Source organism: Oryctolagus cuniculus, chromosome 14 (genome assembly GCF_964237555.1).
Source record: "Oryctolagus cuniculus chromosome 14, mOryCun1.1, whole genome shotgun sequence".
NCBI classification, from domain to species: domain Eukaryota; kingdom Metazoa; phylum Chordata; class Mammalia; order Lagomorpha; family Leporidae; genus Oryctolagus; species Oryctolagus cuniculus.
In genome coordinates, this window is record NC_091445.1 from 66,250,390 (window position 1) to 66,265,299 (window position 14,910).

The window sequence follows — 14,910 nt, forward strand, 5'->3', positions numbered from 1 at the left end:
GTTGAGTTTTATATTTGATGAAATGTATTTTTATGTTTCTTCTTAGCCTTGATTATTACAGAATGTCAGCTTTTCTAGAAAGCTTTCAGTGAAGGAAAGCAAAGATACATAGAGTTAGCTCTCTACGGAAGAAGGGAGAGCCCTGTATTCCTTCTGTGACCATTCTGGGTGCTGTCTCAGGGAACAGGAATGGCAAGGGCTGATATAGCTTAAGCACAGTAGAACCTTGTTTCCTCACAGGTATCTGATGCCATGCCAGAAGTCCCAGGCCCTGCCTTTCTCAGTCTCTCTTCTGGAGTCTCGGATCAGAAGAGTTCTGGAAGGCTCTCCCTGCTTGGCCATTTACCTGCAGGGGTCTGGGATCTGCTGCCGCTCTCCCTGCTGGATCGTTCGCCGCCTGTGGCTCACGTTAGCAGTGGGCATCTTCTGGCCCAGTGTGACACTGACCAGCTTCAGGAGGAGAACAAACAGCTCTGGATATACATCAATGATGAGGATGCCTGTTGTGACCACTTCATACATAGCACAGGCTACCTGAGGGGAGAAAGGACCTTTTAGCCAGGTAGCCTCTTTCCTTAAAGGCCATCTTCTCTCAGTGGTTGCTTTCCAAGTTAACCATGCCCAGGGTAAAAACACATAGAAAAGAGAGGGCTTATTTGCCTGGAAACTTCTCAACCCAGACTGTGTTTCCTTCTCGGGACTGCCATGTTGGTACCATGACCGTCAGCAGGCACTGGTCATATAAGTTGAAATGTTGTCTGTATTGGGGCTTTTCAACAAAAAGAGGGTATTTTGGATTCTTGCATACTACTTTGGAAATATATATATGTCATTTTCTTTGAGGCTGACTCAAAATTTACTTCTAAAAATGATTAGCTACAGATAAAATCACTGCCTTATTTGTCCAACATAAACTAGAATAGAGTTAAAGTGAGGGTGCAGGAGAGGGAATAAGTGTGATTATTGCAGCACCAAGTTCCAGATGGGCACAGATCATGGAACAGGGTAGGGTTCTAGGCAAGGACAAGTGGTACAACTCACTGAGATTGCTTCTATCCCGGCGATGTCATCTTCTAACCCGATCCCCAGTTTTTCTATCAAGGTTTGCATGAGCTTACCACTGGAGGCTGGGTTTTCTGCCAGTGCCTTCCACAATATCTTTGTATCCCTAGGGTGGCAAGGCAGGAAGTTGATAGATAAGGCATGGCTGCTTGAATTGCGAGCATTTCCATCTGACTCAATCTGAATCACTCTAAAACTGTGTTATGACTAATCACAACTTCAAGAGCAAATGGACCTGCTGTCATGCTTGGGGAAAATAAAGATGATTTATTTAACAATTCAAAATCCTGGTCTTGGATTACTGAGTTTTCTTAAGGTCTGTCAAGATGGAAACCTCTCACATGGGTGCATTCTAGGCAGCCATGGTGGGGAGAAATACTCACTTTCTAATATTCACTTATTCCTATGGTACATTTTTTAAAATCTCATTATCACTCAATAAAAAAAAACATTTGGTAAAATATCATGCTGCAAGCACCCATTTGTAAAATTGTTTTTCAGGTGAGATATTTTCAACCTTTGCTTGCTATTTTCCTCTCAAATAATGAATTTATCCCCAATGACTTGCAGGTTGGCCTTTGCTGGGAGAAGGGACCAGTTCCACTGGACCCTACCTGTCGAAGGGCAGAGGCTTCTTTAACAGGTGGACAGTGACTGCATCCATATGAAAGCTGGCTATCTGGGAGATGGCTTCGAGCATGAACTGGAAACTTTCCTCCTTTTGTCTGAGGATGGGCATGTGATGGTAAATTGTGCCCAGGACGTCCATCAGCTATAAAGAAAAAGCCAAATCAAACATTAAGTTGCCATTTTCCCTCTACATGAACAACTCAGGGATGGCATCATTGATATGTTGTAGGTAAGTGGTTGATGAATTATAAACAATGTTAAAGATAATAGTTGATTCTACTTGTGGCCTCTGTCTCACTCAGGAAGACTATTTTTTTAAACTTTTATTTAATGAATATAAATTTCCAAAGTACAGAATATGGATTACAATGGCTTCCCCCCCATAACGTCCCTCCAACCCGCAACCCTCCCCTTATCCACTCCCTCTCCCCTTCCATTCACATCAAGATTCATTTTCGATTCTCTTTATATACAGAAGATCAGTTTAGCATACATTAAGTAAAGATTTCAACAGTTTGCTCCCACACAGAAACATAAAGTGAAAAATACTGTTTGACTATTGATCAACGGAGTATTTATTCTTAATTCGATTGAACATTTAGTGAAAGGGTGCATTATGCTAGTTGCTGCCTGAACACTGTGAGGAATTTACCAAAGATGGCAAAGACATATCCCTCCTGCAAAAGGAGTGATTTTGTGAAGGTTACCAGTCATACCCCAAGGACTGTCCTCAAGTCACTGTATTGCAAATGGTAACAACAAGGGCATAGAACGGACAGGGGAATCCAGAAGGAACTGAGTTATTTTGGCATTTGTTCTAGATCTTAAAGTATCTGTAGCAACTCCTAAGGGCAAAGTGGAGATGGTGGAGAAGGGCATCTTTGTCAGAGAGGATGCAGGTAAAGATGTAGAATCAAAAAACCACAAGGATAGACAGAGCACAGTTATTTTTAGGGCAGCACAACTATACTGCATGATTTTGTAATGTGGATACATGTCATTCTATGTTTGTCAAAACTCAGATTGTACAAGAAAAAGCTGTAAGCCCTGAGGTTCAGGCTTGTGCTGAAGTCCAATATGGACTTTGGGATGATAGTGACATGTCAACATAGGCTCATTGATTGTGACAAATGTACAATTTGGCATGGGATCTTGATAGTGGGGGAGACTGTGTATGTGTAGGGGCAGGAGGAGGGAACTCTGCTTCATTGTTTCTTTAACCTAAAATTTCTCTAAAGAGTCAAACTTTTTTTTCTATTTTCTTAAAAAAAAACAAACTATGGCAGCATGGGTAGTAAAAAAAAGAAAATCAAGATTTCTGGAGTAAAAGAATGGTCGAGTTTGGAGAACAGAGAGAATGAGGATGATGAAAGGAACTTGACTGATAGAAAAGATGAAATCAGATCCCGGAGGGCAATGAAGTCCTCTTTCTAATGTTGGGTGTTACAGTGTGGTTGGGAAGGTATGGTATACATTTAGACTTTTGACATGGGCAAAGGCATGTATCTACACTAAAATAACAGCTTTAAATAGATATTTCTCTTATTTATTTTAAGCAGAATTTTAAATTAGACATTTGTTTAAGTAAAACATTGAATTACAATTTCTTAATCATAAGTGTCCACTAAATATAATTACCAAGAGTCTCATTTCAGTGATCCTTGGAGAGGATTTAAATTCTTATTGAGAACTTTACCTCTTGTGTGAGGAACTCCTTCTTATATGCTAAACACTGAAAATGCATGGGCATTCCATAGTTATTATCCTGGATTCTTTCGTGTCAATTCCAGTACCTACTACCCAGCGTAGGCTCAATAACTCTTAAAAGAATCATTTGAAAAGACTTGCTGGAAAGTAATTAGCACAGAGGCAATTTCTGATGCCTTTACATAAAATCTATACTTCACAGGATTTAAAAATTGATAGGAATTAGCTTTGGGCAATGAGAATGCAAACTTCTTTCTCTTATTCACCTTAAGATACCTCCATTTAGTTAAAGATTTTTTTCTTCCTTTTTAATCTTCGAATAGCTTGTACTCTGTCCCTGATTTTAGGAGAGAGAATAGAGGTTAGCTCCATTTGGAGCTCTTAATCAAACTTCCTGAATTTAAATTCTGTTCCCCTGCCTGATGCTCCAGTGAGGAGGAGAGATTGAGGACTTTCTCGGCCCCACGCAGCCTTGCTTACCAGACAGTAAACCCTATGGTGTGTCTGAAAGAAAAGACTGAAGAGTTGCAGGGGGATTAGAAACTCTCATGGCCCTTGAAGGGCATCTCAAAGGCATCCACATGGTCAGTCTCATTCTCAAATATCTAACAACCCAGTTTGGCATAACCCAAATGGTATTGGTTTAGAGCTGCTTCCTTGAGCGAGAGTGGGGCTACCTGTAAAGTTTCTGAGCAGGGACTGGCCAGGCAGTTGAGACAGGCATTCAACAGAAACCTTGTTACCCTACATCGCAGATCTCTGCTGAGGCCTCTGTGAGTGTTCTTGCCTGTTGCCTCTCAGAGAACCAACTGAGAAGTGGTGACCAGCTTGGCATTGCAGAAGGGCTACAGTTGTACTCCCTCACAAATGTGGCTGTCAGTTCACCTGGTCTTCCAGGGCAGCTCCCTGCTCCTTCAGGACGGTGATCATCCATATGCCACAGGCCTTCGTACACATGGGGTTGAGGTTCTCCAAACCATCCAGCGATTCCTCCAGGAACATCTGAATTTCTTCACTTGGGATGAATTTACTGACAATCTGAGAATGCACCCAGGGAGACTGATGTTATAAAATAGTGTCCTTTATATCTGGACAGCTACAACAGGCTGCTATTGTTTATTTTAAGGTATTAGCAATTGCCGGACTCCCCAAATAGTTATCATATGACTGAAGCTGCAGAAATCAGAGAAAATACTAAAATACGACTCAGATGCGACCTTCTAGTCCTACGCAAACTTTCCCTGAAGCTTCCTTTTTATCATTCTGTACTTATTGAATCCCAAGCCTGCTGAGGCAATTTCTTCTCCAAATCCAAACTGATACCATGCTGCATAAAGGAAAAATGATACATATCAAGCAATTTTATACTGTAAAGTACTTTCACATACATTTCATATATCCTAGAAATATGTCTGGTGAAGAATAGCTAAGCCTTGAGAATTCAGGAAAATCTGTCATCATGTACTAAGTGGCTTGCCAAATGCTCATGTGGCTGACAGTATCTGTGTGGGGCATGGACTACTGTGATACTTGTTTTTCGCTCCTTTGTTCTTCAATATTAAGAGCAATCAACGAAAGGTCAAAAACATAAAAACTTTGCAATTTGGTCTCCAGGTCCAAGAGCTCTACAGTGTTTTTGCTTGATAGTTGTGTGTGAATATGAACATGTGTGTCTGTGTATGTGCATTAATGAGAAGGGGTTGGGGAGGCAGGTAAAGGATTAGCAGTTTGAATGCAATCCAGGACCATTATTTGGGACTTTCTCTAAGCAACATGGTAATGACCATGAGGTTATAGATATCAGAGCATTCCTATTCACAACTGATTTTGCCCTTGCATGAAGTGGTCTGATGATGTTTAGATGAGAAGAGCTCCTTTCTATGAGTAGTTGCATGCCTGCCATTTTCTGAATCACGGTGGTTCCAAGCTCAAAAGAGTGTCAAGACTACTCTACTGTTCTATGTCATGCCAAATGCTTGTATGGTGTCCATTCTCCATCTATTTCATTATCATGTTGGGATGGACAGTGAGTTAGGAGTAAAGGAAGGAATGGAACCTATTTTAGAGCACTTACTATATATCAGATACTTTCTTAGGCGTTTGCCATATTTCTCTCTCTGTTCCCAAAAATGCTTCTTTCTTATATTTTGACCAATTTCCTGTTGCCTCTGCTGCTGCCATCTTGGTCTATGAAGTAGCTTCGACCAGTTTTAAGCTTGAAATCAGTTTCCTCTAAACTGATTTCATTAGTTTTGCTCTTATCAGTATAGTCTAGTCTTCCCACAGCAGCCAGTGTATACATGTATACATTCAGAAGTATGTTTTGTGTTTCTCTTTCCAGAACCGCTGATCACCCATAAGGGGACTTTGCAAACTGGGAAAATGTGCCCTGTCCTCACAATACTTCACTTTTCTGTGTATATGTACTGTCATAATCTGCCATGTACTCTCAGAGATCGCAATTCTGTTGGATCTTTTACTGTCATCCAGGGAAAATTGCTATAATGTCCACATTTGAATAGTTCTGCCTTTGTACATTCCCCAGCAGGCACATTTGTACTTAGTGGTCCTGGCTCTTCAGCTCAAAACTTTCTGTTTCAATAGGAGTAGAAAACATGGTGTGTAAAGAGGCCTTGAAGGTCCCTGAATCAGTGTCTGACTCTCTCTTGGATCTCATTTCCCACCACTTTCTCCACCTCAGGACCCTGCCATGTGCTCCTTCCCCTCTGCCTGGAACAGACTTTCTTACACAGAGAGTGGCCTTCTCTAGAGGATCACCTCTCCCTTACTTGATTCTCTTTTTCAGTTATCACCTGATGTTATGTTAGTTGTCTGACTCCCTTTGCTAGGATGCAAGCTCAGTGAAAGCAGGGTTTCTTTTCCTACTCTTAAAGCCTAGAATAGAGCCTGGTGTATATGGTAGGTGCTCAGTAGAAAGTAGTTGAATGAATCCACAGTTGAATGATAGTGGGCTTGATCAGTCAATCCTCACAATGACTCTGAGAGGTAAGCCATGGTCTTTATTTTCAAAAAGACCCTGGATTTCAAAAAGGGCACACAGAGCACATGTGATTGACTCCAAAGCTCTTGTTCCTTCCATTCCATCGCACTCCACTTTGTACCCCGAGGGATGGCAACTTAGTTCACAAGATATCCCACAGAATGAAGCAACCAATAAAAGGTGTTGGCTAGGCATCTGTACCCAAAGTTTATAAATGATAGGTCGAAAGGTCTTTTAGCTTGAATGTCTAAACTGTGACCTTCCTTGGTAGTAAAGGGCATATAATTTATGTATCTGGAAATCAACCCAGAACCATCCTTACCTCCCGTGGCCAGTCATCCATATTTTTTACCTTAGCTATTTTAGAAGAAATCTTGATCTGAACCTGTACATCATCACATTCCAGCCCTTCTGGTAAACCCTGCAGCCTCTCAGCTTCTAGGTGAATGCCTAAAAATCAACAGAGGGAAAACCGCATAGGAGTTCCATTTGCCCAAGATCACACAGTAAGTGAAAATAGGAGAGTCAGAGTTTGAACCCTGGTCTGCCTGAGAAAAATGCCCATCATGCTCTAACCATCCTATTAAGCTGCCAACTTTTCTAGAGTCCCCTTCTTCAGGGCTACCTTGAAGGAAATTGAAAAGTAATTATTGTATTAGAAGTCTATATCTGAAACTACATAAGTAAACAATAACTATTCTCTGATATTTGTATATATGATAACTATGGAAAATAACATGAACCATTCTGTGGGAGGCAGTCTAGCTCAATGGACTACACATGTGTTTAAGAGCCAGCTACCTCTAGGCTCAAAGCCTGGCCATGCTCCTGTCAGTGGCCCAAGTAACTGGTAAATCTCTTAATTTCAGATTTCTTACCACAAACTGATTGACCAACATCCATCAGTATTAATGGGTATTTAATTTAGTTCCACACTAGTTACATGTGCCTCTTTCCCTACCATGCTTAATTGACCAATCAAGACAAAATGTGAGTTATGAAGTATGGGATTTCCTGTTAGCAATGTGTTGGAGGGCCTGAATTTTTTTGGTTTTGGGAAAATAAAGTAGCCTGAAAGAAGAATAGATCCAACAGTAATAAATTCAAATTCCATTCAAATTCCTTTCTTCCCGTGAATTTTCCTTTTGGCACATTTCTTCTCTTAATGAAATGATTTCTTAGTTCTCACTTCCTTAATTCTCTCCTGCCCCCAACCCTCAAGTGTGGTGAAATTATATATTCATAGTGAATAATCCAAAGGACTTTCATACCTACTCTGATCCTGTTGAATAGTTTTCTCTTCTTGATTGACTACCACCCTTTCTTCCCCCCTCAACCAAATCCCATGTTTTGGTTTTAACGTGCTTTTCATGTGTAAGTATTAGATTGCCATACCTCTGTGCCCCTAGCGTCAGAACAGTGCTGGACACATTAAAAAGCATTCAGTGAGTATTTTGAGCAACCGAGAGGATGATGAGGTTGAATGCGGGCATGAGACATCATTAAATCTAGACCGAGTGTTCCTGGCTGCACCTGGTCTCCTAGAATTGTGCACATGCAGCCCTTCATTAGGGCTGTCCTCAGTGAGCACCTGCTGCTTTACTCTGGACAGGAGGCTTTGACTGTGGGCTTCAGCCTAAGATTGAAGTTTTTAGATGCCTTCTATTTTACGATATTGACAGCTATGTATTTGTACTTGGTGAACAGGAGGAGGTCCTGCTCTGCAAGCTGGAAAATCCTCCACCAAGTCCTTTCTATTACTGAACATTGCAAATCACTTAGCACCGTAATAGTAGTGCAATTTTCTCCTGAAGAAAATCATGGGACACTGGAAGCATTACTAATTTGCCCAGTTGCTCAGTGATTTAAATTAAAGACTCTAAAAGCATTTTACCTATTTTTATAATTCTCTAAAATGCTTTGGAGTTATTTTTGCTTAAAAAAAAAAAACCAAGAAAATAGAATCACCAAGAGGAAAAATGACTCGTTTCAGATTCAAGAGGGAGACACATTATGTGAAATAATTAATGTATTAGAACTGAGAAATGGTAAACTGGGTTTGTGGGGTGTGTGTGTGTGTGTGTGTGTGTGTGTGAAAGATTTGTGGGTTGGGGGAGAAGGAGAGAGGGAAGAATCACCAGAGGTGAAGAAGGAGAGACACAGATGCACAAAGAACAAAATTGAGAGCAAAAGAAAACAGGTCTCTCTCTCTCTCTCTCTCTCTTTTTTTTTTTTTTTTTTAAATTGCAGGTTCCCCACCTTTCCCTCACCTTTTATATGGAACAGACCAATAGTTGAACTGGCAGCAGCCTGACGAATGGTGGGCAGCATATCACAGGAGTGAGGAGCCAGGAGCCCAAGAAGTGAACCGATTCTGAAGTTCTCTGGGGCCTGCAGGAGGGACACCCATGTGATGGGGTGGACAGAGGATATCTGAGGACATTTGCAACACTCGATCTTCAGTCTCTCATTTTTTTCTGCAGGTTCTTCAAGATGAATCAAATCTTGAATTTTCCTCTAAAAAGGCCTGATTCTTTAAGGGCTATGGAAAAATAAGCAAGCAAGCTCCCAACGACAGCCAAAGAGTCTAATTCTAGTGTGCTTGCCACACTCTGGAGTTAGGAGCCCCACTCAGGGGGTTCCTCTCGAGAACGCTTCATTCTGGGACCCCAGACCCATCCAGGCAGGGGTGTTGGATCCCACAGGCTTAAGAGATCTCTTTGTTCATAAAGATGAAATCTATTTATTCTGGGGGATTCCTTACCTCGATATCATGTGTTAGCACTTTTGCAGTGATCTGGAAGGCTCTTTCTCTTTCCCACTCTTTTGGTGAAACGAGCCACATTCGGAGCAGCTATTGGTCAAAGAATAAATGGCCTTGCCTTAGTATTCTTCATATTAATTTCGTCTCATTCTGTCTCCCACTTTCTCTCTTTCTCTACTTTCTTGTCTCCCTCCATATTCTGTAGCATGATGCTCAGGTACCACCCTCTCCCCCAACAGCTTCTAAACAGACTGGCCCTATGTATTGTAATGGGTGGGTCAGGATGGATGCTGTCCTGGGAAGAAGACGAGTTGGGTTTGGAGTGACATATGAAAGGGCAAATGAGGGCGTGTCGTTGGGATCACTGTGAACCACAGCCGTACTCACGTTGAACATTTCTTGGCAGTCCTCTGCATCCACGTTATCCCACATCATGGTCTTCAGCAGTTTTCCTAGAGCATCCATGGATCGTTCATAGAGAAACTGAAATCAAAGGTGAGCCTCAGGCTGAGGCAAGGGAGTTAAGTCCCCCTACAGCTGGTTTTTCTACTCGGGCCTCACTGACACTTACATTAATGTGTTCCTTGTCCTTGTCTGTCTCACCCTCATTTTTGAGGTCTTCCAGAGGTGGCAGGGGCAGCAGCCTCCGAATGTTCTCCTCAAGAATATTGAGATTATCATTTAGTGAGAGCTGAGGTTTCAGTTTACTGAAACGAGAATCACGTGAAGGGATAGAGACTGCGATTACAAATAAAACATGCTCAGTAGAGTTCCCAAGAACGGCCAACCAAACACGAACATGTGCTAAGTATGGGACATTTTCTGAAACGTTAAGGTAAGGAGGGAGGTGGTTACAGGAGCAGGAAGAGTGTGGGGACATAGAGTCAGATTGCACTGAGGAGCATGGGCAGTGTGCCTCAGTTCTAATTTATTAGAGCAGTGAGCAAATGACAACTCACTTTGCAGTATTTATCACACTTATTAAATGAACTGTTATCACATTAGCTGCTTGTTTTCTCTGTCTCTCTGTGTGTGGGGAGGGGGGAGGGAGGGAGGGATAGAGAAACCTCCCAGGTAGTTTCTGAATTTGGGGCAGTGAGTTTCATCAATTTTGTGTCTTCTCTTATTCTACGTGATGCTACATTTACTATAGTTTTGAGTGCATATGTGAAAAAAATGAGATGGAAACTTCTTTCCTCCTTCCCTTTCCTACTTTCTCTCTTTCATACTCAGTCCAGGTTTCCTTACTGCTGGCAAGGGCCCAGGTGCTTCAGTCATTATCTGTGACCTCTCGGGGTATGCATTAGTAGGGAGCTAGCATAGGAAGCTGAAGTGGAGCCAAGACTCAAACCCAAGTACTTTAATAGAAGATGAGGTGTCCCAAGCAGCATCTTAAACACAGAGCCAAATGCCCAACCAGGATGGCCACTATAAAAAAGTGTAATTCAGAAAATCTCAAGTGCTGATGAAGATGTGGAGAAATTTGAATACTTGTGCATGGTTGGTGGGATATAAAATGATGTCACTGCAATAGAAAACAACTCATTGTTTCCTAAAAAAATTAAATAGAATTACTGTATGATACAACAATCCCACTTTTCAGTATATACTTGAAAGAATTGAAAGCAGGGTCTTGAAAAGTTATTTGTGCATGCATGTTCATGGCAATATTATTCATTTTAGCTAAAAGCTGGAAGCTAGCCAAGCATTCATTGGTATGGAAAACAAAATGTGGTGGATGCATACAATGGAATATTATTCAGCCTTACAAAGGAAGAAAACAGGCTATAACATAAAAGAGACTTGAGGACATTATACTGAGTGAAATAAGTCATCACAAAAATACAAATACTGTGTTTTGTATTTTTTGTATTTTGATTTTTACCTATATGAGGAACCTGGAGTAGACAAACCCACAGTGCCAGAAAATATAATGATGGTTCCCAGGGGCTGGGGGAGGAGAGGATGGGGAACTGTGTTCAATGAGCATGCAGTTTGTTTTGCAAGGTGAAGAATTCTGGAGATTGGTTGCATAACATTGTGGATGTACTTAACTCTCCCAAACTGGACATTTAAAGATGACCAAGATGATGAATTTTGTGTTGTGTATTTTATAACGAAATAGACAAAACATGCGAAAATGATATTCACAAGGAAATTTTAACTTGGAAATACTTAACATGAGGTGAGAAAAGACAAAATGAAAAGTCATATTCAGATTAGGATCTGATAATCGAAAATGAATCTTGATATGAATGGAAGGGGAGAGGGAGTGGGAAAGGGGAGGGTTGTGGGTGGGAAGGACGGTATGGGGGGGGAAGCCATTGTAACACATGAGTCATACTTTGGAAATTTATATTCATTAAATAAAAGATAAAAAAAAAAGCTAAAAAAAAAAAAGATTAGGATCTGAGCTCTGTGATAAAAATAGAGGTGTGTTTGACAATACAGAGATCATGGGTAATTATTAAATTTATTTCTATAGTTTCCAATTTTTAACAGTAAATTTCCATTTCTTTTACCGCAGGATGGAAAATATGATTTTAAAACTTGCTTCTAATTGGTTTCTTCTTCAGGTTTGTTACTGCTAACCAACTAGCATATGATTGACACTTTTCTAACTTGTTCATCAGAAGATTAAAATTTGCCTATAGGTCAAGATCTAGGAAGAGAAATTTTATTTTGCACAGAATTGTCAGTCCTTTTACATCAATAAATCTGATTCTGGTGAGTAGTTTTTATTCCCTTCAGTCATTAAATGGTCAATCCTTTAATTCTTTGACTCTGGGAGAAGAAAAAAAAAACCCATATTTAAAAGCTCTCTTAGTGAACTGTATTTGTTTTTGGGAGAATGTACTGTAGTATACACTGATAGATGTCAGTTGATCAGAAAGACTCATGGGGAAGAAATATTTTCTCAAGGAGAACAACAAAAATTTTCTACCTTAAGTATCTGATGGCGATTAAGGCTTTCCATCGAATAGGGCTTGCTAGGGAATCCAAGGGCTCATCCCTAATGAAGTCCTGCAGCATAGACAAGGAAGTGACATGTTTCAGAAAGGCTGTGTGGAGTTCCCAGATGCAGCAGTCAGAAATATGGCAGAGATCTAACACGTGGCACTGGTGAGTTTTATCCATTTTTCAGTAGACAGCTCTCCACTGCTGAAATATCCATGGCCTTTCTCTTTTCACTTGTGTAACTCACCAGCATGCGACCAATTAGCAGCTCCTTGTAGGAAAACTGGAACCGCTGGTCCTCAGCATCTTGGACAGCAATGCCGATCTCAGTGATGCTTCTTGTGAAACTCATTTGCAGATCCATATCCTAAAGCGAAAGGAGTCACAGTGCAAACCAAGGTCTCAGGTATCATACCTGTGTCCACAAACATGTGGTTAGGGTTGAAACACATGCCAAGACAGAAGTAAAAACCAATGCTCTTTTTGCCATCTCTACCACAGCCTATGATCGAAGTTGCAGGGAAGTTGAGAAACAAAATCATTCTCTCCCTGCACCACTCACTATAGATTGACATTTTTCTAGAGCAATAGATTCCAAACTTTTTGTCTCAAATAGTCTTCAGTTTCACCCAGTACTTATATGTACAACTGCTTTTTTTTTTTTGACAGGCAGAGTGGACAGTGAGAGAGAGAGAGAGACAGAGAGAAAGGTCTTCCTTTGCCGTTGGTTCACCCTCCAATGGCCGCCGTGGCCAGTGTGCTGCAGCCGGCGCACTGTGATGATCCAATGGCAGGAGCCAGGTACTTATCCTGGTCTGCCATGGGGTGCAGGGCCCAAGGACTTGGGCCATCCTCCACTGCACTCCCTGGCCACAGCAGAGAGCTGGCCTGGAAGAGGGGCAACCGGGACAGAATCCGGCGCCCCGACTGGGACTAGAACCCGGCGTGCCGGCGCTGCAAGGCAGAGGATTAGCCTAGTGAGCCGCGGCACTGGCCTACAACTGCTTTTAATAGACAACTGAAATAATAGTCTAATAATACTGTTGCTATATACAATGTGCTCTTCTGTTTTGCCTTTTATTTTATTTAATGAAAATCATTTTGAGGGTTGCCACCTATTAAATTGATTGTATAATCCTGTTGTGGGTTGTAGAGCACAGTTTGAAAAACTGTAAACCTCTGAATTTATAGCTCACCTTCTAAACCACCTGGAACCAGAATATAATCCTTTGTTCTGTCCTAGATTAGGCTCTTGGATCCTGCTTCAGAACTAGATTAATGAGTTACATATTGTAATCCTTTCCACTAGAATCAAATCATCAGAACATCTGTTCTTGGCATACTTTAAGGGAGCAAGCATGATCTATGTATTTATCCTCTGTTTATCTATCTATCTGCCTATCTATCATCATCATCATTTTTACCCCTCATACCTTGTTCATCACAGACACGCCGAGAACCTAAAAAATTGAAGATAAAAGCAAATACTCAGTGAGCAGCAGTCAGATATTTCCAGCCCCAAATGACCCACCCGTCAAGCTGAGAGACAGCAATGAGACTCTAACAGGCACTCAGATATGAGATGCTGGTGTGGCACACAGCAGTTGACCTGTGCTGCAGTGCTGGCTGCTCTCCTCCATTATTAAAGTGAGGCCTTGTGCACTGCCAAATTCTTTTCCCCAGATACATCACAAGTAAGCTGAAGAAAGCAGGATAAAGACTGCAAGCCTTTGATTTTTCAGGCTTCTGAACCAATTTAAAGAGGCTCTAACAGACTTTGGTAAAGAAAAAGGGCCAAGGCTCTTGGGGCAAAGAGTAGTGAAAAATCATAAAGTTGAAAATCTTGGGGCAGCCAACTCTACATCTGAGAGTACAGTGGGTTCTGCTATAACACTGGTGTTGGAAATGCAAATTTATTCCCATGAAATAGATATATTAGCGAATTTTTAGCATGTTCTAGTTTCATGCATGCTTATGTGCAGTTTTTTTAACTTTTATTTAATGAATATAAATTTCCAAAGTACAGCTTATGGATTACAATGGCTTCCCCCCCATATCGTCTCTCCCACCCGCATCCCTCCCCTTTCCCACTCCCTCTCCCCTTCCATTCACATGAGGATTCATTTTCGATTCTCTTTATATACAGAAGATCAGTTTAGCATACATTAAGTAAAGATTTCAACAGTTTGCTCCCACACAGAAACATAAAGTGAAAAATAATAGATGATTTTTTAAATGATGATGAAATCAGAGCAGACCTATTGTCATGTTTAATCCCAGTGAGAGTCAAGTTGGGAATTGATAATTTCTTCTTCTTCTTCTTTTTTTTTTTTTTTTTTACAGAAGATCAGTTTAGTATACATTAAGTAAAGATTTCAACAGTTTGCACCCCCATAGAAACACAAAGTGAAATATACTGTTTGAGTACTCATTATAGCATTAAGTCTCAATGTACAGCACATTAAGGACAGAGATCCTACATGAGGAGTAAGTGCACAGTGACTCCTGTTGTTGACTTTACAAATTGACACTCCTGTTTATGGCATCAGTAATCTCCCTATGCACCAGTCATGAGTTTCCAAGGCTATGGAAGCCTTCTGAGTTCACCGACTCTTATCTTGTTTAGACACGGTCATAGTCAAAGTGGAGGTTCTCTCCTCCGTTCAGAGAAAGGTACCTCCTTCTTTGAAGACCTGTTCCTTCCACTGGGATCTCACTCACAGAGATCTTTCATTTAGGGTTTTTTTTTTTTTTTTTTTTTTTCCAGAGTGTCTTGGCTTTCCATGCC

General features: G+C 41.0%; 1 protein-coding gene across 5 annotated transcripts in view; it reads right to left on the reverse strand.

The window, feature by feature from the left end:
* The window catches only part of MROH2B (maestro heat like repeat family member 2B), a 72,138-nt gene that overhangs the window by 10,090 nt on the left and 47,138 nt on the right, over window positions 1–14,910 (reverse strand). For all 5 annotated transcript variants that reach the window (XM_051853780.2, XM_051853779.2, XM_008262154.4 and 2 more), the window contains 12 exons: window positions 13,556–13,582; window positions 12,370–12,489; window positions 12,109–12,188; window positions 9,736–9,871; window positions 9,552–9,647; window positions 9,165–9,254; window positions 8,671–8,791; window positions 6,753–6,850; window positions 4,285–4,437; window positions 1,677–1,834; window positions 1,042–1,168; window positions 347–534 (listed from right to left, as the gene is read on the reverse strand). In XM_051853780.2, the coding sequence (XP_051709740.2) occupies window positions 347–534; window positions 1,042–1,168; window positions 1,677–1,834; window positions 4,285–4,437; window positions 6,753–6,850; window positions 8,671–8,791; window positions 9,165–9,254; window positions 9,552–9,647; window positions 9,736–9,871; window positions 12,109–12,188; window positions 12,370–12,489; window positions 13,556–13,582 (1,394 nt within the window). The remainder of the gene's footprint in view (window positions 1–346; window positions 535–1,041; window positions 1,169–1,676; window positions 1,835–4,284; window positions 4,438–6,752; window positions 6,851–8,670; window positions 8,792–9,164; window positions 9,255–9,551; window positions 9,648–9,735; window positions 9,872–12,108; window positions 12,189–12,369; window positions 12,490–13,555; window positions 13,583–14,910) is intronic.